The sequence below is a fragment of the Onychomys torridus genome, chromosome 2, assembly GCF_903995425.1.
Source record: "Onychomys torridus chromosome 2, mOncTor1.1, whole genome shotgun sequence".
Classification (NCBI taxonomy): Eukaryota; Metazoa; Chordata; class Mammalia; order Rodentia; family Cricetidae; genus Onychomys; species Onychomys torridus.
The window spans coordinates 1,501,372-1,529,245 of NC_050444.1; the positions used below are offsets into that span (position 1 = coordinate 1,501,372).

The 27,874-nt window shown below is 40.5% G+C and overlaps 1 protein-coding gene across 1 annotated transcript; it reads left to right on the forward strand.

Annotated features, from left to right (window-relative positions):
* Nucleotides 1–22,030: 22,030 nt before the first annotated feature.
* Nucleotides 22,031–22,651, forward strand: LOC118578624 (RING finger protein 11-like). The gene is given in 1 exon segment (XM_036179728.1): nt 22,031–22,651. A coding segment is annotated over 1 exon segment (465 nt). The 5' UTR covers nt 22,031–22,051; the 3' UTR covers nt 22,517–22,651.
* The last annotated feature ends 5,223 nt before the right edge of the window (nt 22,652–27,874 follow it).

Consider the following 27,874-nt stretch of genomic DNA (forward strand, 5'->3'; position numbering starts at 1 on the left):
TGGTTTATTGGCCCTGCTTTTCTAGCCTGTGTCAAGCATGGAGCATCACTTCCATCTAACTCTTCTGGTAAAGGCATCTGGTGTGTGAAACCATTACTGGTTCTGACAGCTGGATTCTTGTTAACTGAGTCCTTTGGGGTGTCATGGCCTTCAGTCCTGCCTTAGAGCAAGGGAAATACATGTTCTGACCCAGCTGAACCACTAGCCAGCTGACACTCACTGATCCCAAATACATTGCATGCTGGTCTGAGTTTTCTCATCTACAGAGGGATCTTGACTGTATAACTGCATGTTGTTCTCCACTGGCCAACTCAACCCATTCATTCTCTATCAAAGAGCTCAGAAACTCTGTGCCTTGCCAACTCTCAGGTCACTGCTGTCTTTCGTCTTCACATCTACACAGTTTAAGATCTTTTGAGGGATTTTTACTTTCATTTTAAACGTATGAGTACTGATGTTTATTGAAATCCAAAAGCTGGATGGGACCTAGCTCACTTTCACATCCTGGCAACACTTTGCAACCAGTGACATGAGGCGCCTTTGCCAAAAAGGCCTGTTTAATCAAACGCTTTCATCTGAGACGCATTCCACAGTCGTGGGTGGTGTGTAACATTTTCCTGAAGGATGACTGCATAGGGGCATAGTGTTGAGCTTTTCACATATCTTTGACAGGAGGTAAACCTTCTACTGAACAATCTTGCACCAGATAGCAAGATAACTGCCCTGGAGATAGTCAGTCAGTAGGCTGATTGATGCCTGGCTTTACATGGTTTAAATCAAACAGCAAACAGGAATAGCTGCTTTGACATGTTAGAAAGGGGGTCATGTTTCTATGGAAGCATGGAAAAGTCCCAGGAGTTCACAGAAGAGAAAACAGCCCCGTGTTCGCAGCAGGGAGGGGAACAGTGCTAGAGGAAGGGAGCCTGCTGTGGATAGTTTGTTGTCAGTAGTAGTTAAAGAGTTGCAAAGGCCAAGGTTTGAACTGGAACATAGAGCTGTGACATGTAGATTGCATTTCCATCAATTCTCTTACAGGTGTAATTGTCCGCTAAGGATCAGTGATAAAGCAGCCCTTGAAGGACAGACTACAAGCCTCCCCCCAGCACTCACCCTAGGCATTTGTGGTGACAGGTGTGTGGAGACAAGACTTTCAAAAAGAAACTGCAAGCTTCACCTTGCCATATCCAGTAAAAGTCTGTGGAGGTTTGAATAAGAATGCCCCCTTCAAGGCTCATATGTTTGAATACTTGGTCCTAAGTTGGTGGAACTATTTGGGATGGATTAGGAGGTATGATCTTGTTGGAGGAGGTATGTCACTGGGAGCCAGCTTTGGAGTTTCAGAAGACTGGTGCCATTCCCAGTGTATCTCTTGCTCTCTTCTTCTTACTTATGGAACAAGATATAAGCTCACAGCTATTCCTGCCACCATGAACTCTAGCCCTCAGAAACCATAACCCCAAGTAAACTGCTTCTTCTCTAAGTGGCCTGTTACCATAGTTGGGTTTGAAGGATGATAGTCCCACTCATTGTGGTTCCTTCTCCAAAGCTGGGACAGTAGCGAAGTCAACAACGAACCCAAACAGATGTCATATTCTGTGCACTTCTAGTGACCCATAAAGTGTTCTGGCCACAGCAGGGCCTTGCAGCAACATCACTCATTGTTTTTTTTTTCTCTCTCCTCAGCACCTGCATGGCTCAGCTGGAATGATGACTCCTCTAAGGACAGTTAGAGTTGAACAGTAGCAGAAGCCCAGGAAAGGATTCTATTCTCAAGGCACAAAGAACATTCCTGGACCTTTGTTTCCTTAGGCTTGTGGTTTCTTTTTCCTGGGAACCTATGTGTGCTGTCCTAATACACATCACATACCATTTTTGATTTAGGAGAGTATGCCCCAAACTTGACATTTTTCTTTCCTGTTTTCATCTTTAACCTCTAGTGCTGTCTAGTTAGGTGGTATTATACAGATGTATACAATGGAACAGAGGGGGCAGTAAAAACTGTCTCTAGTGCACACCACCAGCAATGAAAAAATGCTTTAGCTGCAATACTATGAACTCCGATATCCTCAAACTCTCAAAGAGAAAGAAAGCCAAAGCAACCATCCATGATTTGCATTGCTCTCAGCACAGCCAGAAAGTACCAGCTGCAGCAGATACTCCCAACATGATTTTTACACTACAGTTCTTCAGGACATTAAAAGATTAACTGCCCCAAACTCCCATCTGGACCAGAGGTGAGTACCTGGGGTTATAGTCAGAGAGGCAACTAACCCCTGGGTCCTACCTCTGGACACAGGCCATGCTGGGAGGACCTGCCCAACTTGGCCCCAGTTTCCGGCCAATCGGCAAGCCCTGCAGGAAGGCTCCCCTTTTCCTAGACTGCAGCCACAACCAGCAGTCTTTATACCCTGCCCCCTCACCCATCTGTCTGAGACCCCAGTCACTTCCTGAGAAACAGAGGCCAGCCCCCAGCTTCCATCCTGCCCTGGAACTCCCATCTGGACCAGAGGTGAGTGCCTGGGGTCACACCCAGAGAGGCCCACACCTGGGTCACAGCCTGGGATACCAGCCACTCCAGGGAAGACCTGGCCAACTGGGCCCCAGGTTCTGGCCATAGGGCAGGACCCCCTATCCCCATTGGGAAGGTTTCCCCCCTCCAAAATCCTCTGGCGAACCCTACAACCTCCATAACCTGCCCCCACATCCATCTGCCCGAGACCCCAGCCACTTCCTGAGACTTAGAAACCAGCCCCCAGCTTCCATCCTGCCCTGGAACTCCCATCTGGACCAGAGAAACTCTCATCTGGACAAGAGGAGCTCCCACCTGGACAAAATAAGGAGACCCCAGGGACATCCCGAGACTCAGAGTCCAGCCCCCCAGCTCCTATCCAGCCAGCACTCTCATCTGGACCAGAGCTTCCATCTGGACCAGAGAGAGGCTCCCTAAATCTGTCAGCTCTCTCTGGACCAAGTACACTGATAAGACCAAGAACGAACACAAGAAGAGATGGGCAGACATCAAGGCGGAAGTACATACAACAAAATAAAGAGCAATACAGCATCACCAGAACTTAGCCCTTCTCCAACAGCTAGACCTGAACATCACGGAATGGAAGAAGAAGAAAGAAGAAAACAACCTTATAAGTAACATCATGAAGAGGCTAGAGCCTTATATAGAAGAAATAAAAAATAAAGTGGAAGAAGAGACAAACAAAAAATGGGAAGAATGCTATAAAAAACTAGAGGAAAGAACAATTAAAGCGGAAGAAAACAGTAAGTCCTTGAAAGAAAATCATGAAAAAGCAAGAGAGACAGTCCAAGACCTTAAGAGGGAAATAGAAAAACTGAAGAAGACACTAGCAGAAGAAATGCTGGAAATAGAAAATCTGAGTAAACAAACAGGAACTTCAAAGGCAAGTATAACCAACAGAATGCAAGAGATGGAAGAGAGGATCTCTGGTGTTGAAGATGCGGTAGAAGAAATAGATTCATCAGTTAAAGAAAACACTAAAACCAACAAAGTCATGATCGAAAATGAACAAGAAATTTGGGACACCATGAAAAGACCAAACCTATGATTAATAGGGATAGAGGAAGGAGAAGAATACCAACTCAAAGGCACAGAAAATATATTTAACAAGATCATACAAGGAAACTTTCCCAACTTAAAGAAGGAAATACCTATGAAGATACAAGAAGCCTATAGAACACCAAACAGACTAGACCCCCAAAAAAGTCCCCTCGCCACATCATAAACAACTAAACATACAGAATAAAGAAAGAATATAAAGGGCAGCAAAGGAAAAAGGCCAAGTGACTTATAAAGGCAAACCCATCAGAATAACAGCTGGTTTCTCAATGGAGACTTTGAAAGCCAGAAGGACCTGGACAGATATAATGCAGACACTAAGAGACCATGGATGCTAGCCTAGACTAATATACCCAGCAAAACTTTCAATCATCATAGATGGAGTGAACAAGACCTTCCAAGACAAAACCAGATTTAAACAATACTTATCCACAAACCCAGCCCTACAGAAAGCACTAGAAGGAAAATTCCAACCTAAGGAAGGCAGATACACCCATGAAAACACAGGCAATAGATAACACCATTGCAGTAAACCCCAAAGAAGAGAAGTACACACACACTACCACCAAAAAATAAAAATAACAACAGGAACGAACAATCACTGGTCATTAATATCCCTTAATATCAACGGACTTAATTCACCTACAAAAAAAACCACAGACTAACAGAATGGATATGAAAACAGGACCCATCTTTCTGCTGCATACAAGAAACACTCCTCAAATTCAAAGACAGACAACTCCTAAGAATAAAAGGCTGGGAAAAGACTTTCCCATCAAATGGTCTTAAGAAGCAAGCTGGTGTAGACATCCTAATATGCAGCAAAATAGACTTCAAACTAAAATCAATCAAAAGAGATGATGAAGGACATTACATACTCATCAGAGGAAAGATCCACCAAGATGAAGTTTCAATTCTGAACATTTATGCCCCAAACACAAGGGCACCCACATATGTAAAAGAAACATTACTAAAGCTTAAATCACATATAAAACCCCACACATTAATAGTGGGAGAATTCAACACCCCACTTTCACCTCTGGACAGATTGGCCAAATTGAAACTTAACAGAGACATAATGGACTTAACTGATGTTATGGCACAAATGGACTTAATCGATATCTACAGAACATTCCACCCAAACAAAAAAGATTATACCTTCTTCTCAGCACCCCATGGAACCTACTCTAAAATCGACCACATACTTGGCCACAAAGCAAACCTCAACAGATACAAAACAATTGGAATAACCTCCTGTGTTCTATCAGACCACCATGGTTTAAAGTTAGATTTCAACAACAACAACAAAAAACTACAGAAATCCTACAATCTCATTGAAACTGAGCAATGCTCAACTGAATCACCAATGCGTGAAGCTTGAAGTTCTAGCTAGAGCTATAAGACAACATATGGAGATTAAGGGGATACAAATTGGAAAGGAAGAAGTCAAGCTTTCCCTATTTGCAGATGACATGATAGTATACATGAGTGACCCCAAAAATTCAACAAAGGAACTGATACAGCTAATAAAAATCTTCAGCAACATAGCAGGATACAAACAAGATCAACTCAAAAAAATCAGTAGCCCTCATATATACAATAGACAAACAGGCTGAGAAGGAAATAACCCTTTACAATAGCCACAAATGATATAAAATACCTTGGGGTTACTCTAACTAAGCATGTGAAGGACCTTTATGATAAGAACTTTAATTCCCTTAAAAAAGAAATTGAAGAAGATGTCAGAAGATGGAAAGACCTCCCATGCTCATGGATAGTCAGGATTAACATAGTAAAAATGGCGATCTTACCAAAAGCATTCTACAGATTCAATGCAATTCCCATCAAATTACCAACACCATTCTTCACAGATCTGGAAAGAATAATACTCAACTTCATTTGGAAAAACAAAAAACCCAGGATAGCCAAAAGAATCCTGTACAATAAAACAACCTCTGGAGGCATCACAATCCCCGACCTCAAGCTCTACTATAGAGCTACCGTAATAAAAACAGCTTGGTACTGGCATAAAAACCAACATGTGGACCAATGGAATCGAATTGAAGACCCTGACATTAACCCACACACCTATGAACATATAATTTTTGACAAAGAAGCCAAAAATGTACAATGGAAAAAAGAAAGCATCTTCAACAAATGGTGCTGGCATAACTGGATGTCAATGTGTAGAAGGCTGCAAATAGATCCATATCTGTCACCATGCACAAAATTTAAGTCCGTGTGGATCAAAGACCTCAACATAAATCCAGTTACTCTGAACCTGATAGAAAAGAAAGTAGGAAGTACTCTTGAACACATTGGCACTGGAGATCACTTTTGAAATATAACACTAGTAGCACAGACACTGAGACAACAATCAATCAATGGGACCTCTTGAAACTGAAAAGCTTTTGTAGAGAAAAGGTCATGATCAACAAAACAAAGCGACAGCCTACAGAATGGGAAAAGGTCTTCATCAACCCCACATCTGACAGAGGTCTGATATCCAGAATATACAGAGAATCAAGAAATTAGATATCAAAATGCCCAACTGTCCAATTAAATAATTGGCTAGAGAACTAAACAGAGAATTCTCAACAGAAGTAGATCAAATGGCTGAAAGACATTTAAGGAATTGCTCAACATCCCTAAATATCCAGGAAATGCAAATCAAAATGATTCTGAGATATCACCTTACACCTGGCAGGGTGGCTAAGATCAAAAGCACAGAAGACAGCTTATGCTGGAGAGGATGTGGAACAAGGGGTACTCTCCTCCATTGCTGGTGGGAATGCAAGCTTGTACAGCCACTTTGAAAATCAATATGGCACTTCCTTAGAAAATTGGGAATCCATCTCCCCCAAGACCCAGCTGTAGCACTCTTGGGCATATACCCAAGGAATGCTCAATCATAGCACAAGGACATTTGCTCAGCTATGTTCATATCAGCATTGATTGTAATAGCCAGAACCTGGAAACAACCTTGATGCCCTTCAACTGAAGAATGGATAAAGAAAATATGGTACATATACACAATGGAGTACTACTCAGCAGAGAAAAACAATGACATCATGAAGTTTGCAGGCAAATGGATGGATCTAGAAAAAATCATCCTGAGTGAGGTAACCCAGACTCAGAAGGACAAACATGGTATGTACTCATTCATAGGGAGATATTATATGTAAAACAAAGATGACTAGACTGCTACACAACTCCAGGGAGGCTATGTAGAAAACAGGATCCTAGGAAAGCCCCAGGGATCACCCAATGACAGAGACATGGATGAGATCTACATGGATAACCTGGATGACAGTGGGCAAGGTTTGAGGGAAAGAAAGCTTAGGGGAACAGGAGATCCCAGCTGGATCAAGAACAGAAAGGGAGAATGAGGAATAACAGACCATGATAAATGAAGACCACATGAGAAAAGGAATAGGCAGCATGTTCGAGAGGTCCACAGAAATCAACAATGATATATCCTCTGTAGACTGCTGGCAATGTTTGACAGAAAGCCTGATCTGACCTAGTCCGGTGATAAGATGAGTAAACACCCTAACAGTCGTCTTGGAACTCTCATCCAATAACTGATGGAAGTGGATGCAGAGATCCTCAGCCAGGCCCCAAGTGGGGATCCAGGAGTCCAACTGTTGAGAAAGAGGAGGGAGTGTAAGAGTGTGAATTGTTGAATCCAAGATTGCAAAAACCACAGGGACAAATAACCAATGGAATGGAAGCACATGAATTATGAACCAAAGTCTGTGGAGCCCCCAGCTAGATCAGGCCCTCTGGATAAGTGAGACAATTGAAGAGCTTGATCTGTTTGGGAGGCACCCATGCTGTGGGACCAGAACCTGTCCTTAGTGCATGAGCTGGGTGTTTGGAACCTTGGGCTTACACAGGGACACATGCTCAGCCTGGAAGGAAGAGACAGGACCTGCCTGTACTGAATCCACCAGTTTTAGATGAATTCCCAGTGGTGTCTTGGTCCTAGAGGAGATGGGAATGGAGGGGAGGGCCTGGGGGGAAGGTGGAGGTGGTAGCAGGAGGGGGGAGGACAGGGGAACCCATGGCTGATGTATAAAATTAATACACATAATAATAAAAAAAGAAAAAAATAATTTAAAAAAAGATTAACTGATCCACTGATTAACTGTCAAGAGTCCCAAAGAGAGAACACACTCATTATCTACCAGTTCTCCTCCTATCAAACACACACACACACAAACATTATATATATATATGTATGTATGTATATGTATATACATATATACACATAAACACATATATACATTTACACATACAGACATCTTCACACATGTATGTATGTATGCACAGATACACACATGAACACACATGTGTAGCTATAATAGACATATATAGGTGAATAACTCCTAGTATCTAAATTAACCTGAACAAAATGATGCCCAAAGAACTCAGCAGTGAATATAATTTACAAGCACACTCCAGAACCAACTGTAACAAGTTAGGACTTGGACAGAGCAACTAACTCCTCACTTGCCAGGAATAAAGGAACCTGCAGGATCTTTATTTCACCCTTAACCCAGTGGCTATGCCCTGAGTGTGCTAATTGGACTTTGAATCCTAAGAATCCTACCAGATTATCACAACTGAGAGGCTCATTGGGCACACTGTTTCTTCTCATTATTGAGCATTTTTTTCCCCACAAAATGGAGATGTGTGCACCTCAGCCTGTCTGACTCTGTGAAGGTGCAGAACTTCCAGCAGAACAGCTATTAACACCAGTGCTGCTTTGTTACCAGGCAGCTTCCAGGGTCTGAGCTGTGGTCGGGGCTCTGGTGATCTCCACAACCTCTGGAGTGCTGTCCTCTTTACTGCCTGATCTGCTGCCACTGCCCCTGGCCATCAGGTTGCTGGTGCCTCCTTGGGTGAAGGAGCTGGAGGAGGATGCTGAAATTTCAGTTCTGGGGCTTCCCCAGAGAAGCCCTGCCCCTCCTTATCTCAGCCTCTCCTTGGCTCTTTGTTCTCCTTACTGTGAAGACCCTAGGCACAGGTAACTTGGCCATCTCTCTTAGCTTTACATGTGCTTCTTCTGCCATCTGATTTTTCTGAAGTGGTGCTTTAACTTTGGTATTCTAATGTTCCTGCTATTCATTTATCTGAAAGTTCCACTGATGTTTGACTTAAAACAAATAAAACAACAAACAAAAACCATGGTCCCTTTGCAAAGTGATATAATTGAGTGTATTCTTTCTGTTCTTATTTCAAGTCTATATATTTCCACATATTCTTCTTCCTTTTTTATAAAATTCAAATTTTTTCTTTTTAATCTTAGGTGTCTGGTGTACTCACCCTCTAGTTTCTGATTATCCAAGTAGTGTGAAGGCTTCCTTTCATGTTGTGGGCCTCAAATTAGACCAGCCACTGCTGGGCCATTCCCACAATATCTATTGCTCCACACATCTATCAGGCAGGATATATTATACGTAGAAAGTTTTGGGGCTGGGTTGGGGTCCTAGTCACACCACTAGGAGATGCCTGGTTACAGAAGATGGTCAGTTTAGGCTCTATATCCTCCATTACTTGGAATCCTCACTAGGGTCACCCTTATAGAATCCTGGGAATTTTTATTGTGCTAGATTTCCACCTCCCAAATATCCTCCAATTCCAGTCATCTGTTCTCATATTCTCTTCCTCCATCCTTCCTCCTGCACCTGATCCTTTCTGTTCCATTCTCACCTACCCAGTGTCCAACTGCAAAATCTATTCTATTTCTCCTTCCCAGGGAGATCCATGTGACCCCCTTAGAGTTCTCCTCCTTACTTTGCTTTTCTGGGTGAGTTGATTGTGTCATGATTATAATTTACTTAATAGCTAATACCACTTATAAGTGAGTATATACCATGTTTGTTTTCCTGGGTCTGTGTTACCTCACTCAGGATGATTTTTTTTCTAGTTCCATCCATTTGCCTTGAAATGTCATGCCATTTATTTCATAGCTGAGTAACACTCCATTGCATAAATGTACCACATTGTTTTTTTATCAATTCTTCAGTTGTGGGACATCTAGGTTGTTTCTAGTTTCTGGCTATTATGAATAAAGCCACTATGAACAAATCTGAGCAAGTGTCTTTATGATAAGATGGAACATCCTTTGAGTATATGCCCAAGAGCGGAGGGCTGGGCTGTGAAATAGATCAATTCTCAGTTTCTAGAGGAGCCATCATGTGGATTTCCATAATTGTTGTACAAGTTTGTACTCCTACCAGTAATGGGGAGATGTCCCCCTTTCTCCACATCCTTATCAGCATGAGCTATTACTTGTGTTTTTGATCTTAGCCATTCTTACAAGTGTAAGATAGATGCTCAGAGTCATTTTGATTTGCACTTCCCTGGTGGCTAAGGATGTTGAAATTTTTTTCAAGCCATTTCTCAGCCATTTGGATTTCCTCTATTTTCTTTTCTTTTTTTTTTTTTTAAATTACAAACTGCATGGCCTATGGCTCAGGCTTCTCCCCCCCTTTGTTTTTTATTATATTCGTGTTTTAATTTTACATATCAGCCATGGGTTCCCCTGTCCTCCCCCCTCCCGCCCCAACCCCCATCTCCCCCCATCCCCTCCCCTCCATTCCCATCGCCTCCAGGGTCAAGAGTCCCCTGGGGATTCATTTAAACCTGGTGGATTCAGTACAGGCAGGTCCAGTCCCCTCCTTCCAGGCTGAGCAAAGTGTCCCTGTGTAAGCCCCAGGTTCCAAACAGCCAGCTAATAGTAACATAGTAAGAATTTTCTATTTAGATGTGTATCCCATTTTTTATTTTTTATTTTTTATTTGGTTTGTTGATGTCTAGTTTCTAGAGTTCCTTAGGCCTCTGTCAGATGTGGAGTTTGGAAAAATCTTTTCTCATTCTTTAGGCTGCCTCTTTGTCCTGTAGATGGTATCCTTTGCCTTACAGAAGCTTTTCAGTTTCATGAGGTCCCATTTATTGTTGATCTTAATGCCTGTGCTATCAGTGTTCTGTTCAAGAGGTTGTCTCCTGTACCAATGCATTCAAGTCTAATCCCCACTTTCCTTTTATCACTGTCAGTGTATCTGGTTTAATGTTGAGGTCTGTGATCCACTTGGATTTGAGTTTTGTGCAGGGTAATAGATATGGGTCTATTTGCATTCTTCCACAGATATAGATGCAGACATCCAGTTAGACCAGAACAATTTGTTGAAGATGATTTCTTTATTCTACAGTGTCTTCCTGGATTTTTATAAAAAAAAATCAGGTGTGTGGATTTTTATCTGGGACTTTGATTAAATCTCATTGACCAATGTATCTGTTTTTATGACAATACCAGGCAATTTTTATTACCATAACTCTGTACTACAGATTGAAATTAGGGATGGTGAAGTTCTTTTATTGTTCAGGATTGTTTTAGCCATCATGGGTTTTTCCATATGAAGTTGAGTACTATCTTTACAAGGTGTGTAAAGTACCATGTTCTTCATATATTCTTGATTTCACCATTAGAGAAGCACTGGTATCAGAGTGCTCTGGACCTGCCAGTAATAGTGCTTGTTAAGCACATCTTGCCTTCTAACCTGTATGGATAATCACACAGGCCACTTGCCCTTATTGCAGTCTCCAACTCAGTGCCAGGCTTATCACAAACCTGGATTCAATGTTAGTCCACTAACAGAAGCTGGGTGGTGGTGGTGCACACCTTTAATCCTAGCACTTGGGAGGCAGAGCTAGGTGGATCTCTGTTCAAGGATGCAGCCAAGCATGGTGACTCATACCTTTAATCCCAGAAAGTGAGCCTTTAATACTGGGGAGTGATGGTAGAAAGCAGAAAGATATATAAGGCGTGATGACCAGAAACTAGAAGCATTTGGCTGGTTCAGCATTTGGCTGGTTAAGCTTTTAGGCTTTGGAGCAGCACAGTTCAGCTGAGACCCATTCTGGATGAAGACTGAGAGGCTTCCAGACTGAGGAAATAGAATCACCTGAGGAAATAGCAAGGTGAGGTAGCTGTGGCTTGTTCTATTTCTCTGATCTTCCAGCATTCACCCAATACCTGGCCTCAGGTTTGATTTTATTAATAAGAACATTTAAGATTCCTGCTACATCTTCCTCTGCTCCATTGCTAGAAAGGGAATTCTTAGGGCTCGATCCATACTCACTGAATCAGAAACTTGGGGACTGGCAGTATACAGTGCTGTGGGATGTCTTTCTGTATGCTATGAATATGTATGGCTCCCACTGGGTAATAAATGAAGCTGTTTCGCCAATGGTGAGGCAGACTAAGGTTAGGCAGGACATTTGAACTAGAGAGAGATAAGAAGAAAGGAGAGTGGGGAGAAGCTGCGAGCAGCTGCCAGGAGAAGCAAGATGTGAAAGTACCAGTAAGCCCTGAAGCCACATGGCAATTAACAGATTAATAGAAATGGGCTGAGTTAAGTTGTAAGAGCCAGCTAGTAAGAATCCTGAGCCATTGGGCCATACAGTTTATAGGTAATATAAGCCTCTATGTGTTTATTTGGGTATGAGTGACCTTGGGACTAGGCAGGACACAGGAAAACTTATGGCTACATGTTGTCACCCAGACATGGTAGCAAGAATTTCCACCCAGAACCTGAGAAAGCTTTAAAAATAGGATTCTAAAATGGAGCTAAAACCAGCTTCCTCATTGTGCCTTTCAGGCAAGCTGTGATACAGAAACACCAAGGCATGCAGACTTGAGCTACAATATGGTGGGTTCACAGCATGTGGGCTTGACCTACAGCATGGCAGATTCCTGCCAAGGTACACAGAAGTGTCTCCAAGCCTTGCAGAAACCTGCATTGTGAATTTAGCTTTTGCTATTACAGACAAGAAATTTTTTTTGTGGGGGGGGGCTACATGCTGCTTGATGGAGGCATAAACCCACTGCTTCCCAGAGTTGGCAGTGAGCATGGCTTCCAGAGCTGGTGGTAAATGTACCTCTGCCGTGTTGGGAAACCGAATGGGGCAGAGTCAACAGCCAAAGTTGACACTCAGCTTAACAGTTTAAAATCTCTCCTGGTCAGAGAAGGATTATAGATTCATAGTAAGACAGATTCAGATGGAATAAAATTCTAAATGGTTTACAGTGTATGTAAAAATGTATGTAGGCTTGGGAGAGAGAGGAAAAGGCATATATGCAGTTATATAAAGAGATCATTTTAAAAAATAAAGTCTTTAGAGAGATAGGAAAAGTAATATAAAAGTTAAGCCACATAAAGATAAAATTACACTAAGAATCTGGATACTGCATATTATTATATTATCTTTGGGATTTTTAACTGCAGAGAGACATTTGATTGCAGGGGCTAGTAAGTTAAACTGACATGTATATTTTAAAGGTATCTTGACTTCAAAATTTATGTCTAAGGATATATTGCTTTGGAAAAAAGGTACTTCTTTTCTTTCTACAGAAGATGAGAAGCTGTGGATTCCTTCCAGGTTAATATGGTTCCATCAAAGAAGACCTCCTGAGAGTTTTCCAGATGATCCAACATCCAAAACAGCTTCAAAGCAACTGGCTCAGACAATACAGCCTCACAGACTACTCCAGTCGGTACTTGACCATTATTCCGAATTATCTGAGGATCCCTATACGATTGCCAGCACCCCCAAACAGCAGGAAATAGTATGAGAAGCTATGCCCAAATTCCCAAAATATTGATTATAAGTGTTTGTGTTTATTAAAAGGGGGTCAATTATAAATGCATCTCTTTCTAAAGAAGAAAAAGGGATATAGATATGATAGGATGAAAGGATAGATTATTGAATCTATTTGTAAAGAGCAACAACTTATTTGAAATGTTTTATATTGCTATGGATTTTGGTGTACTCATACAAATTTAAAGTTAATTTTGCTATATTATATGTATTTCTACTCTTGTTTAAGGTGTTATGTTTATGCAACTCCTCTAAAATTGTAATATATAGCTAAAATACAGAATAAATAGTCATTTATGATAATCAAACTTATAGTCATGTTAGTTAGGTTTTCTAGGTATATATAGATATATTTCAATTAGGTAGATAATCTTCAAACATTTCCAAGACCTACATAATATGGCATTTAAATGTTTTAAAACCTTAGACTTTTCTGGAGATTGAGACATGTCTGCTCTTGGCATCACCAGTTACTTCAAAGAGGATGATGGACATCGAAGAAACTCCATATGGAGTTTGCTTTCTTTATGGCAAAAATAGCCATTTGGGCAAGAAACTGCTCTTGCCTGGACTGCTTGATAATATGTTGTATTAATTGGACATATAGGATCCATAGGAAAATGACTATTGAATTTTGCCAAAACAAGGTGAAATGGTCCTTCAGTTTCCTGCTTTGCAGAGGAGACTGCCAGACATTCTGCTAGACACATGGAAAAGCAACTGATGAGCTTTGCCAGAATGGGTGGAACAGTCCTTAAAATTTCCTGCTTCACTGAAAGCTATGCCAGAGACTCTAGGCCTGTAGGCTGAATGTAGATACCCCAATGTTACAGGGGAACTTTGGATGACTATCCATGTAGCCAGATGTCTTTGTCATTTCTAGAATTATAGAAGTTGCTTGCAATACACTTCCTGTTTACTTAGGTAATATTATATCCTTCTGGGGTCTTTGATGGAGTTGAAGACTAGATAGTTCTATTATTATAGTTTTTCATAGTCATGATAAAATATAAATTAGATATGAAACTTTAGACTAAAAAATAGGATAGATGAATGGAACCTCTGAAACTGTAAGCAAGCCACCCCAATTAAATGTTTTGTTTATAAGAGTTGCCAAAGTTGCATGGTTGCCAAAGACACGTCTGTCTCAAGGCTGCTTGTTTTCCCACCAACTACATTAGAGTTGGTGAGCTGTTTTCCTCAATAGCTTGGCTTTCTTATGTACAAATTTATGTGAAAACAAAAAGGTGAATGAATAAATAAGTTATGGTATATTCACTTTTCTTTAATTTTGCCAAATACAAATAGACTAGATATTGTAACTGTAATTCTTGCTTTATAACTGTTTTTTATATGTAATTTTACTATGCTAAAATTAAAACCTTCCTTTTTTATTAGACAGAAACGGGGAAGTGCTATGGGATGTCTTTCTATATGCTGTGAATATGTGCAGCTCCCATTGGATAATAAATAAAGCTATTTTGGCCTATGGCAAGAAAGCTTACAGCCATGTGGGCAGTCCAAGCAGAGATAGAGAGAGAAGGGTGCAGTTGGGGGTGATGCCAAGCCAAACTGCCATCCAAGTAGCAACATATAATGGGATGAAGGTAAAGCCATGTGGTGATACACAGATTAATAATTATGAATTGAGTTAAGTTGTAAGATAAGAAGCTTGACCCATAGGCCATACAGTTTTTAAGTAATATAAGCCTCTGTGCATTTACTTGGGACCAAGTGGCTGCAGGACATGGGTGGGAGAGATTTGTCCCAACCATGGGGCAGGGCAGGACTGGGAAAATTCCCACTATAATACCCATCTGAACAGCTGTCACATCTAACTAATGCACACTTAGTGCTGTAGTTAAGGATACCCAAAGAAAACCACTATAGTCTGGGTGGTTTCAACTGTAGAAATTAGCTCCTCGTATCTTGTGAGGCTAGAAGTCCAAAAACTAGATGCTGGCATATTGTGTTCTGGGTGATGCTTCTCTTTTAGGTTCATAGATGACATGCTGTGGTAGCAGACATCATCTCTGTGTCTTTTTTCATTCTTCTAGTAAGAGCATGCATTGCAGTTTCAGGGACTCCACATTCATGACCCCATCACCCCTGAAGCCTGCCTCCACATATCATCCTAGAAGTTGCATTTCAGTCTATAGATGGGAGGTACAACCCCAGACAGTACCCAGCTCTGACCAGCTCATCCACATTAATTTAAAAGGGCACCTTCTTTCCTTAGCCATAGCAGAGTATTCACCAGGCCTAATGACTGTAGCAGCTCACCCAATTCAGATTGCTATCACAGCAGAAGGAACCATAGCTAAGGAAGCTCTAGCACAATGTGCCATCCTGTCTAGTAGTTTACACATAATAACTCAATTGTCCTTGTCTTTGTTAGGGATTTTATTGTTGTGAAGAGACACCAAGACTATGTCAACTCTTATAAAGAAAACATTTAATTGGGGTGGCTTGCTTACAGTTTCAGAGGTTCCATTCATTGTCCTTATGACAGGGAGCATGAAGCATGCAGGCAGACATGGTGTTGGAGCTGAAAGTACTTACATCTTTTGTTTGTTTGTTTGTTTGTTTTTTGAGACAGGGTTTCTCTATGTAGCTTTGCGCCTTTCCTGGAACTCACTTGGTAGGCCAGGCTGACCTCAAACTCACAAAGATCTGCCTGGCTCTGCCTCCCGAGTGCTGGGATTAAAGGTGTGTGCTACCACCGCCCAGCTAGTCCTTACATCTTGATAGGCAAGCAACAGGAAATTGACTGAATTTCACACTGAGGCAAGCTTGAGCAAAAGAGACCTCAAAGCCCACCCCCATAGTGACATACTTTTTAAAATCAGGCCACACCCCTTAATAGTACCATTCCCTTTGGGGGCCATCTTCTTTCAAACCACCACAGTCCTCATGACAGGCTTAATAAAATAGGCACCCATTAATTCTTTTCAGTTCCTCTTTTGGCCCTAGCCCTGACCTTTTCACTCTCTCCAGAGCTGTGCTTTTCCTGGATGTCATGTGGCTGAATCTTGCAGTCTGTCACCTTCTTGATGGGCTTCTTTCACTTTAAAATATGCACTGACATCTCCTCATTTTAGTACTTGAAAGGTTATTTCTCTTTATTTCAGAATAGTATTCCAATATGTGAATATACTATAACTTATTTATTCATTCACTTTTTTTGTTTTGCCTAAATCTATACATAAGAAAGCCAAGCTACTGAGGAAAACAGCTTACCCACTCCAATGTAGTTGGTGGGAAGACAAGCAGCTTTGAGACAAAGACATGTGTCTTTGACAACCATGCTCTCACTACCTCAAGCAAACTCCCCTGGGCTGCCCATATCTGAAGCATCTCATTTTTTTCTACTCAGTATATGTAAGCACTCAGAAACCCTACTGTAGGATAGTGGGATGGATTGATGGACTTGTAGCATAAGCCTGACAAGCTGAGCTCAAAGCCTCAAGCCAATTTAAGTTGGAAAGACAGAATGACTTCACAAATTGGTTCTCTGCCCTGCACACTCTTGTCATCCCCCCCAACACACACAAATAATAATAATAAAAAATTTAAAAATAAACCTCACTCCAACCTCATCTTTGTGTCTGTGAGTAGAGCACATGTCTAATACACTTACTGGAAACTGTGAAAACCCATGTATTTTCTTTCATGCTGATGTGGATTCACTATGTTGGTGAAAACAGAACTAAGAAGCTTTCTCTGTGGTTTCCAGGACAAGAGGAGGCTGTAGTTAAATTAAGATAATGCTCATGCAGAAAAAAAGTAAAAATTAGGTGTATGTACTAGCATGGGATATGGCTGCCTTATAGAGTACCACTGTCTGGATGGCTTCAGCAATGATACTTGTTTTCTCATAGATAGAGAGGCTGGAGTCAAAGATCAAGATGCTGGCAGTACTGGTTTCTCCTGGAGCTTCCAGCATAGCTTGCAGATGGTGACATCTTCATACTGTTCACGTGTCATCTGTGTGTGCTCGTATGTGTCAGGTGTCTCTGTCAGCTTCCAAATATTTTCTTGTTACAGATTAGGGTCCACCCTTATGACCTCATTTTATTTCAATTACTATGTTAAAGATTTTATCTATAGCAATGAAGAATAAATAATAGAACTTATCCTCAAAATATAGACACATCCTGAGTACCAGAGTTTGGACTTAGGTATAGGAATCCCAGGACATAATTCAGCAGTTAACAGTCTTAGTTCTGTTTTCAGATGTTTTTCTCATACTAGCTGTTACATTTTCTCAGAATATTGATATATAAGCAATAATTCTGGGTAAAATTCTAAGGTTTATGATTAACCCACAACTCCTCAGAACAAATCCATGATGTATGTATACATTCTACTAAGTTATTGAATGAACAGTTTTACAGTCAGGAAGGCAACCATGCAACTTATTGAGGAAAACATTTTTTCAATGGAAAAAGTGTTTTAAGAATCTTAGTGAGGGTTGGGGATTTAGCTCAGTGGTAGAGCACTTGCCTAGCAAGCACAAGGCCCTGGGTTCGATCCTTAGCTCTGGCAAAAAAAAAAAAAAAAGAAGACAAGAATCTTAGTGAAATATTTATCTAGATACTATCAAACAGCAGTCTACATAAACTGGAAGGCAAATCTGCCTTGATGGAAATTTTCAGTTGCTTCTGAGAACAGGGATAATGTTACAAAGAATTTTAAATATAGGCTAGAAGGATTATAGATTGTCATGGTGGCGGCTGGCATGGTAAGCCACAAGCCATGTGGCAAAGTATAGGTTAATAGAAATGGGTTAATTTGAGATAGAAGAAGTAGATAATAAGAAGCCTGCCATAGCCATACAGTTTATAAGTAATACAAGCATCTGAGTGATTATTTTATACATGGGTTATGGGACTGCAGGGGCTTGGTGGCATCTGGAGAGATTTCCAGCAACAAACAAGCTGTCTTTGAAGTTAGAATTGGCTCACTCCTTCTCTAAACCCAAGTATATTGCTAAAAGAAAAGGTTGAGAGATTTTGTCTCATATCAGAAATGCCCTCTGGTGTGGGACAGAAGAAAACCAATAAAAAGGGACCATTGTATTCAAGATTCTAATTCTCTTCATGCTTATTCTTGATTTCTTGGGATCCTTACTTACATGTCATGTCATTTTAAAATCCAAACTTTCAATTTTGACATTAATACTGTTCAAATAAATGGTAAAAATAAACCTTTTCCAATAGCAATCTCTCAAGTCTCCAGAAGGAAGATGGGGCCCCACAACAACTCTACCCAGTCCAGAATGATGTCATGGTATTCACAAATATTACTTAATTATCAACCTTTGACTGAAAACTCTCCAAGATAATTCCATCATCTACATACACATCATCATACATTCCATCATCATACTACACATCTAGCCAGAGTCTCAGACAACCTTACCCATTACTTTCAGACTGGCTGCAGAATCTACAGTTAGTCCAGCTGAAACTTAACTATTTGAGCTTTCTTTCTTTCTTTCTTTCTTTCTTTCTTTCTTTCTTTCTTTCTTTCTTTCTTTCTTTCTTTTGTTTTTTGTTTTTTGTTTTTCAAGACAAGGTTTCTTTGTGTAGCTTTGCACCTTTCCTGGATCTCACTCTGTAGACCAGGCTGGCCTCGATCTCACAAAGATCCGCCTGGCTCTGCCTCCCAAGTGCTGGGATTAAAGGCATGTGCCACCACCGCCTGGTGAGCTTTCTTATAGAATCCCACAGAGATACCATTGGCCCCTGAACAGCAGGAAGAAATTCTAAGAAAACAATACCCCTTTTTCCCAAAGGTTTCATGTTTCTGAGGATTATGAATAATGGTTATAGGGTTGGGGGTAGAAGAAAACATTGGACTTGGTATTCCCCTTAAGAAAAGAAAAAAGGGGAATGGATAGGTATAGGATATTATTGTATATACTAGTAAACTAATTTAGTAAAATATAAGCTTTAGATAAATTGCACTGTTATGGATTGTTGTATACTGATACAAATGTGAACTATTTGCGTATTCTTATTGAAGATAGTTTGTACATTGATACAAATACAGAACCATATTTGTTGTAATGTACATATATTTATACTCTTATTTGAAATGTTTGTATATTGATACAAATGTAAAATTATATTTGTCATGCTGTATGGATGTTCTATCTCTGTTTAAGATAGTTGGTGTATTGATACATATTGTCATATTGATACATTATTGTCATATTGCATATTGTACTATACATTCCTACCTCTGCTTTAGCCATTTTGTGTATTGTCACAGTTTTGAGGTTATTGCCCTTTTATTGTACATTTGCTAGGTTATCTAGGTAAAAAAGTGTTACAGATTTATAGTCACCTATGCTTGTCATCCCTATAGTTATATTAGTTAGGTTCTCCAAACTTACAGAAACAAATGTCAGATGGATAGGTAATCTTCAAACCTTCATAGATCTAGAGAATATGGTATTTAAATATTCTGATAACTTGGAATTCTGTTGACATGAGACATGATTGTTCCTGGCAGGACTGATTTGATCCCAAGAGAATGTTGGGCTTTTGAGACATTTCCATTTGGAAGTTTGTGTTTAGCTTAGCACAAAATGGCCTACTGGGCAAAGAACTGCCCTTGCCTCAACTGCTGATAGTAACATGGTCTGACAGATACTCCAGGCCTGTAGTCAATTTGAATGCACCAACGATGCTGTGAAACTATAGGTGACTGTCCAGGCTGCCAGCTGTCTCCTTCTACTCTTATGAGACTCCCAAAAGTTGTTTGCATGCTTCTTCTGTTTCTCAGGTATTAGTATATTTTTTTCTCAAGTCTTTGATGGGATTGAAGACTAACAGTTATAGTTACAATCTTCTTGTATTTTACCTAGAACTTATTAAGTATTAGGTTTAGGTTCTTTATGAAATGACACCTTTTGGAATGATCTCTGTAATGTGCCATTTACCTATGTTCCAGACTTCTCTGGATTTTAGTATGTGTCTCTTGTTTGATGTTGTTCATGTTAGTTGTAGTTACATCTTGTCTAGGTCATTATTCCTTATTACTCCTAGACAATATTTGATAATTATTTCTATTGTATATTGTTTTGTATTAGGTTAGAACTTTCTTTTTTAGACAAAATGAAGAGACGTAGTGGGTAGCTGTTCCAGCTTTGACCTGGAAGTACTAACCCTACTGAGGCTTCTGGTAACTGCCGCACCTACATATGACTTGCCCCTGGAGCATGGCCAAGACAGGAGACCTTATAACCCGAGATTGGGATGTGCTAGCTCTCTTGGTTCCTGTTAATCCTGGATGCTGGAAGACAGACCAATTCAGAGTTCTCCAGAGAACCCTACTGGACTGTACCTCACCTCTCCTGGATCCTGTAACCAACTCCTTTACTGTAAGTTACCCCAAAATAAACCTCCCTTTTAACCATATGGAGTTGCCTTAATAAATCCCCAAATTACACAGAGGCATCAAGTTTGTAAAAGCAACACTACCACTGCTTAAATCATATATTCATACTCACACCCACTTCAATCACCCACTCTTGCCAATAGACAGGTCATCTGTTAAGGTCTGCAAATCACCCCACAGAAGACCATTACTCACATATGCAAAGGCAATAGCATTTATTTCTTGATAGAAAAATTCCTGCATGCATGGGTCAGCCACATAATAAAATGGCAATGGCCCTGAAAGAAGTTCACGTGCTCCTTTTAAGCATAGCCAGTTACATCATGTCCAACAAAGTTGATTGGCTAATCAAGCAGTAGTTACATTCTTTTAAACTTGCTTGGCTGTAGCATCTTTGGATGTATCAGGGCACACCCAGAGATGTATCAAAAAACAAAAAACAAACAAACAAACAAAAAAACCAAGAAGGGGTGGGTGTTTGTAGGATCTGTGCTTTTCTGATTGGCTGGCTCTAGCTTGCCAAGACCTGTCAGGCTTTGGGACTCAAGATCAGTCCAGGAAGGAGGCTGTAGTCCTGGCCTCACCAGTGAATGGTGAATTGGCAAATTGGTAGTCAGCACCCATACTCACCTAGGGTACACTGCTTCAGCACAGCTTGGTGCCAGCTCATATCAAAACAGGAAATGCTAGAGCTAGATGACACGATAAATCAAATGGACCCAGCAGATATTATAGTACATTTCAATCAAACATGAAAGAATGTACCTTCCTCAACACTTTCTCCAAAACTGACCACATACTGGGTCACAGAGCAAGTCTCAACAAATACAAGAAGTTTGAAATCACCCTCTGTATCCTATGAGATCACCATGGATTAAAGCTGGATTTCAACAACAGAATCAAAAGAAAGCTTACAAACTCATGGAAACTGAGCAATCTCTACTGAATAAAAAAATGGGTCAAGGCCAGGAATTAAGAAAATTTTAAAAAATTTAGAATTGACTGAAATTTAAAACACAACACATCCATACTTGTAGAACACAATGCAAGTGCTTCTAGGAGGCACTACCCACCTACATAAAAAACTGTAAAGATCTCACTACCAACTTAAAAGCAAACTTGAAAGCTCTAGAACAAAAAGAAATAACACCTAAAAGGAGTAGATGGCAAGAAATAATCATACTCAAGGCTGAAATCAATGTAGAAATAAACAATTAAAACTATACCAAGAATCAATGAAACAAAAATTTGGTTCTTTGAGAAAATTCCTAAGAATGGTAAACCCCATTTGGATGTGGGCATATAAACATCACGTGGCTGACAGGGTGAACAGTCTCTGAGGATGCTGCGCAAGATCTCACACACACACTCCAGCCCCGGAAGATGGGGAACTGCCTCGAATCCCCGACCTCGGATGACAACTCCCTGCTGCATGAGTCTCAGTCGGATCGGGCTAGCTTTGGCGAGGGGACGGAGCCAGATCAGGAGCCACCGCCATATCAGGAACAAGTTCCCGTTCCCCTCTATCATCCAACACCTAGCCAAAAGACTCGGCTAGCAACTCAGTTAACCGAAAAGGAACAAATTAGAATAGTTCAAAGAATAGGCCTTATACAGCATCTGCCTAAAGGAGTTTATGACCCTGGAAGAGATGGATCAGAAAAAAAGATCTGAGAGTGTGTGATCTTGATGATGGACTTTGTTTATGGGGACCCAATTCGATTTCTGCCGTGCATGCACATCTGTCAATTGGCCTGTATGGATGACTGGTTGATGAGGTCCTTCACGTGCCCCTCCTGCATGGAGCCAGTTGATGCAGCACTGCTTTCATCCTATGAGACTAATTGAGCCATGGTCTTTCGTCTGACTTCAAGTGAACCATCATTTTTGGTAGTTTTGATCTTTTGTCACTGAGCCCAAAGAGCCAGGGATTAGGAATTAAGATCATGCACAAAAGTTTCCTAAAAATTCCTGAATGGCTGCAGATGTAGTAGGAATCTTAAAAGTTCTTATTAATGAAACTCAAACCCGAGGCAGGTTATTGGGGTGACTGCTGGAAGATCAGAGAAGCAGAACAAGCCACGGCTATCTCACCTTGCTAGTTCCTCAGGTGATCCTTTTTCCTCAGGCTGGAAGCTTCTGAGTCCTCATCCCAATGGCTCTCAGCTGAACTGTGCTGCTCCAAAGCCTGAATACTTCTCCAGTTATGCTTAACTACATGCTTTACTCACTACATGCTTTTTTCTCTTTAGTTCCTGGTCCTCACGCCTTATATACCTTTTTCTTTCTGCCCCCACTCCCTGGGATTAAAGGCATGGGTCACCATGCTTAGCTGTTTCTAAAGTGGCCTTGAACTCAGATCTGGCTAGCTCTGTCTCCCAAGTGCTGGGATTAAAGTTGTGTACCACCACCGCCCAACTTCCATTATGGCTTACTCTTCCCATTTTCTAGCCACCATTTCTGGCTCTGTTCTAGTGGCTGTCTGTTTTCTGACCCCAGATATGTTTATTTTGGGGAACACACAATATTTCAGGGAACACAATACCCACCACATGCAGATGTTGAGGAAAGTATGTGATATTTTAGAAACTTATGGGGAAAGTAGGATAGGTATTTTTATGTAAAGCTTTGACCCAGTGTTTAAAATATAATTGTTATTAGACCTTGTTCTTGCTCCAGTACATAGGAATTGTGTAAAGTGTTACAGCAACTGTACATGTTTAAATTGTGTGTGTTGAAGATTAGGAAAATGATAGTTGTTATTTTTCTTCCTAAATGAGATAAGTTTCTTCTCCCTTCCACCCAAATTATTTTCTGGAAAGTTACTGGCATTTGGGTCAAGGTTTTATTAAAAGCTACATTTTATAACACTGGTACAAAAAAAGTAGTTTTAAGCTTGTTTGCACAGTTCTTTCTTCCCATTGGAAATGGAATTCATTGCCTTACATCTTTTAAAATAGTGTATTATTATTGTTGGGGCTGGCTTTATGCTTGAAACCCAGTTTATTTATAACCTGTTGTAAGTGCTATATTCTATTTGCAGTTAGGAAATGCAGAATTCAAAGTGATCTCCTGGCTTGCAAGCAAACTGAGATGTACTATCCCTTTTCTATTCTATTAAAAATGAGTTGATGGAAACCAAAAAAAAAAAAAAAAAAAAAAAAGGATGGTAAACCCTTATCCAAATTAACTAAAAGATGGAGAGAGAAGATCTAAGTTAATAGAATTAGAAACAAAAGGGAGGACATAACAGCAAACATTGAGGAGATCCAGGGAATCATAAGGACATTCTTTAAAAACCTATAATCTACCAAAATGGAAAGACTAAAAGAAACAGATAAATTTCTTGCTATATACCACCCACCAAAGTTAAGTAAGTATCAGATGAGCAATTTAAACACACCTATAACCCCTAGTAAAATAGAAGCAGTAATTAAAATTTCCCAATTAAAAAAGGCCCAGGGCCAGATGGATTCAATGTAGAATGCTACCAGACTTAAAAAAAAAATATTACATCAGTTTGAATTTTTGTGGATTCAAAGTTTCCAATAAAAGTTTGTGAATTTGGGGGTATTATTCATGTTTTTGAAGGGTGTGTTATCTTATGGTTATCAATATATATATTTACATTATTAGGCAAAGTTTGGAAACAAGTTAAAAACTGTATGATCTTGTCTTTGTTACTCAACCTTCCCATTGTATGAGGGTGAGGGCATGGTTTTAGACACTCTGAAGCTTTGCAGCTCTCTCCTGCCAGTTTCAGGACAGGTGATGCTTACTACAGCTCATTCTCACATCATTTTCATTGCTCTGCCATCTTGCTTCAGAAGAGTTTCCCAAATGAAGGTGCAAATTTGTTCTATGGACCTGCTTCAGACCTCTCTAAGAAGGCATTGATTCTATCCTGAGGAAGAACTAGGCAAGATTTTTATGAGATTTATACATTTATAACAATGGCCTTATCATGAGATCTTAAGAGCTCCCTATTCAACTTCATAAGGGTATCAGGAATTGAGCAGTTTTATGAACACATCTCTGATCGATGACTAGCATATAGCTTGCCACTCTGTGTCTGTCTTATGACTGGAATTAATGGCTTTAGGATGGAACTGATGTTGATTAGCACAATCACACCATTTGTTTCAATGTCACAGTTATGGAGATTTTCACATAATTCATTGAAGGATCATTGTAAGAGGTGAAGTTTATGATTCAGCTCTTAATGGTGCTTCTCTGCTAAGCCAATTGAGTATTTACACAGGTCTTCTGAGAGGAAAGTTGCTGAAATTATATCACCTTCAGAAAACTGTTTAAAGGGTTTATTTAATATTAATGCACTGGGGGATGGAGAGATGGCTCAGTGGTTAAGAGCACTGCCTGCTCTTCCAGAGGTCCTGAGTTCAACTCTCATCAATCACATGGTGGCTCACAACCATCTCTAATGGGATCTCATGTCCACTTTGGCATAAAATTGTACAAGCAGATAAAGCACTCATATACATAAATAAATAATAAAAATCTTAAAAACATATTAATGCACTGTGTAATTACTGGTTCTTTTTCTGACAAGAGGGCCAGGAGAACATGGGCTACAAATGTCTCAGTGTGCTTGAGAATTATTTTAATTTACAAAACTTGACTCAAGCTTCTGTTTGTAGATTTAAATTTGAGGACAGATTCTGAAAAAAAATGCAAAAGTCCACAAATGTACATCAGAATGAAGCCCTAGGCTTACAGCACATTAAAGCACCTAAAATTACAGGAGCCAAAGGGAGACATTACACCATATCCAACAGGATCAGATGCAAAGTGGCTACAAGCAAAGTGGAGGCTGGTGGCCTAGAGTGCTTTCTGCTGGAGTCCTCACATCCCTAAGCCTCTCAGTTTTCTCTCCTAATCTGTATCATTCTATTAAGCTGCAAATCAGCTCTGTTTTTCCATCTCTTCCAGATCATACCCAGGGGATCTTATCTATTTCCTGACTCTTGTTTTTTTATGCTATGAGCCACCAATTATAAAATAAATTATGTATCTTTCTTAATGTTTTGAATAGCATATTTTCCTTAACACTATTATTCTATTTCATATTTAATGGGGTGTTTTTTGTACTAAAAATTTTAAAGATGCAAAGAACTCTTAGAACAAAAGAAGTCAGCATAATATGGAAATTATAAACATGCAAACCTTGAACTGAGAGTTCCAAATGAAAGCTTTTGAATCTTTGTTAATGATCTTTTGATTTGTGCAGACAGCATTTTGCAGTGGGCAGAAGAATGAATGCCTGCTTTCTCTGAAGTCCTGCCATCTATTGGTAAAGTCATACCAGGATTTATTCTAGCAGCAATTAAAAAAAAAACTGCAACAAGAAAACCTTTCTATTCTTGAAATAGAAAATGGGCACATTCTTTGCATAATTACCTAAAATTTTCAAAAGTACACTCTCTGTGATGAAACTTTAAATGCAATAGTTTTAGTGGCAACAATCAAGCATAGTTACTTTTTCTAGACTTGCTGTGGCTCAGAAGAGTCTGGCCTCAGCATCCATGTGATGGTGTTGGTACCCAGTGTGATGTTGAGAGGTGGGGCTTTTGAGAAATAGCATGTATTTGTTAGCATTTCCTCAACTTTAGATGGTCATGTTCACTGTGGCTCACAGTTTCAGAGTTTTCAGACCATGGTTACTTTGCCCCATGCTTCTGGGCCTGGGCAAGGAGCACATCATGAACATGAGGTGGTAAAAACTGCTGACCTCCAGGTAGCAGGAGGACAAAGAGAGAAAAGCCCTGTATTCCACAATTCCCTTGAAGGGTACACTTAAACACTCATCCCTATTGGTCCCCCTTAAATGTTTCTAGTGCTTTCTAAGAATGTCAAGTTGATGACCAAGACTTTACCAAACTGGCAGCTGGGAGACATTCCAGACCCAAAGTAGCAAAGGGCTTAGTAACATGTTCTCTGAAGGGTGTGAAGCAGCTCCTGTAGGGTGTCTAATTCTCCTGATTCATCCTCCAAAAAAGCCTGAGCCTGATGCCTGAATCTTAGCTTGTTTGCCCCAGAGACACTACTGCTTACTCCCAATGACACTCCACTGTGACCAACCCCCATGGAACATTATTCAGAAAATACACAGGCTGCTTGAACTTTCAGAGTTAAATACATATTTTTTCTTTTTAAGTTTATCTTGAATCATGTATTTAACTGTTGTGCTTAAAACAGCAATGACTCGTGATCCTCCTGCCTCCGCCTCCTTCAGCAAATCCTACCGGCATGTGCCACCACAACTCTGAGATAGCACCTTACACCTGTCAGAGTGACTAAGATCAAAAATACAAAAGACAGCTTATGCTGGAGAGGATGTGGAGCAAGGGGAACTCTCCTCCATTGCTGGTGGGAATGCAAGCTTGTACAGCCACTCTGGAAATCAATATGGCGCTTCCTTAGAAAATTGGGAATCCATCTCCCCCAAGACCCAGCTGTAGCACTCTTGGGCATATACCCAAGGAATGCTCAATCGTACCACAAGGACATTTACTCAGCTCTGTTCATATCAGCATTGTTTGTAATAGCCAGAACCTGGAAACAACCTAGATGCCCTTCAACTGAAGAATGGATAAAGAAAATATGGTACATATACACAATGGAGTACTACTCAGCAGAGAAAAACAATGACATCATGAGGTTTGCAGGCATGGAAACTGATGGAAGTAGATGCAGAGATCCTCAGCCAGGCCCCAGGTGGAGCTCCAGAAGTCCAATTGTCAAGAAAGAGGAGGGAGTGTAAGAGTATGAATTGTTGAGCCCAAGATTAGAAAAAGCACAGGGACAAATAGCCAAACGAATGGAAGCACATGAATTATGAACCAAAGGCTGTGGAGCCCCCAGCTCAATCAGGCCCTCTGGATAAGTGAGACAATTGAATAGCTTGAGCTCTTTGGGAGGCCCCCAGGCTGTGGGACCAGGACCTGTCCTTAGTGCATGAGCTGGCTGTTTGGAAATTTGGGCTTACACAGGGACACTTTGCTCAGCCTGGGAGGAGGGGACTGGACCTGCCTGTACTGAATCCACCAGGTTTAAGTGAATCCCCAGGGGAGTCTTGGCCCTGGAGGAGATGGGAATAGAGGGGAGGGGCTGGGGGGAATGTGGGGGTAGGGGCAGGAGGGGGGAGGACAGGGGAACCCATGGCTGATGTGTAAAATTAAAACACAA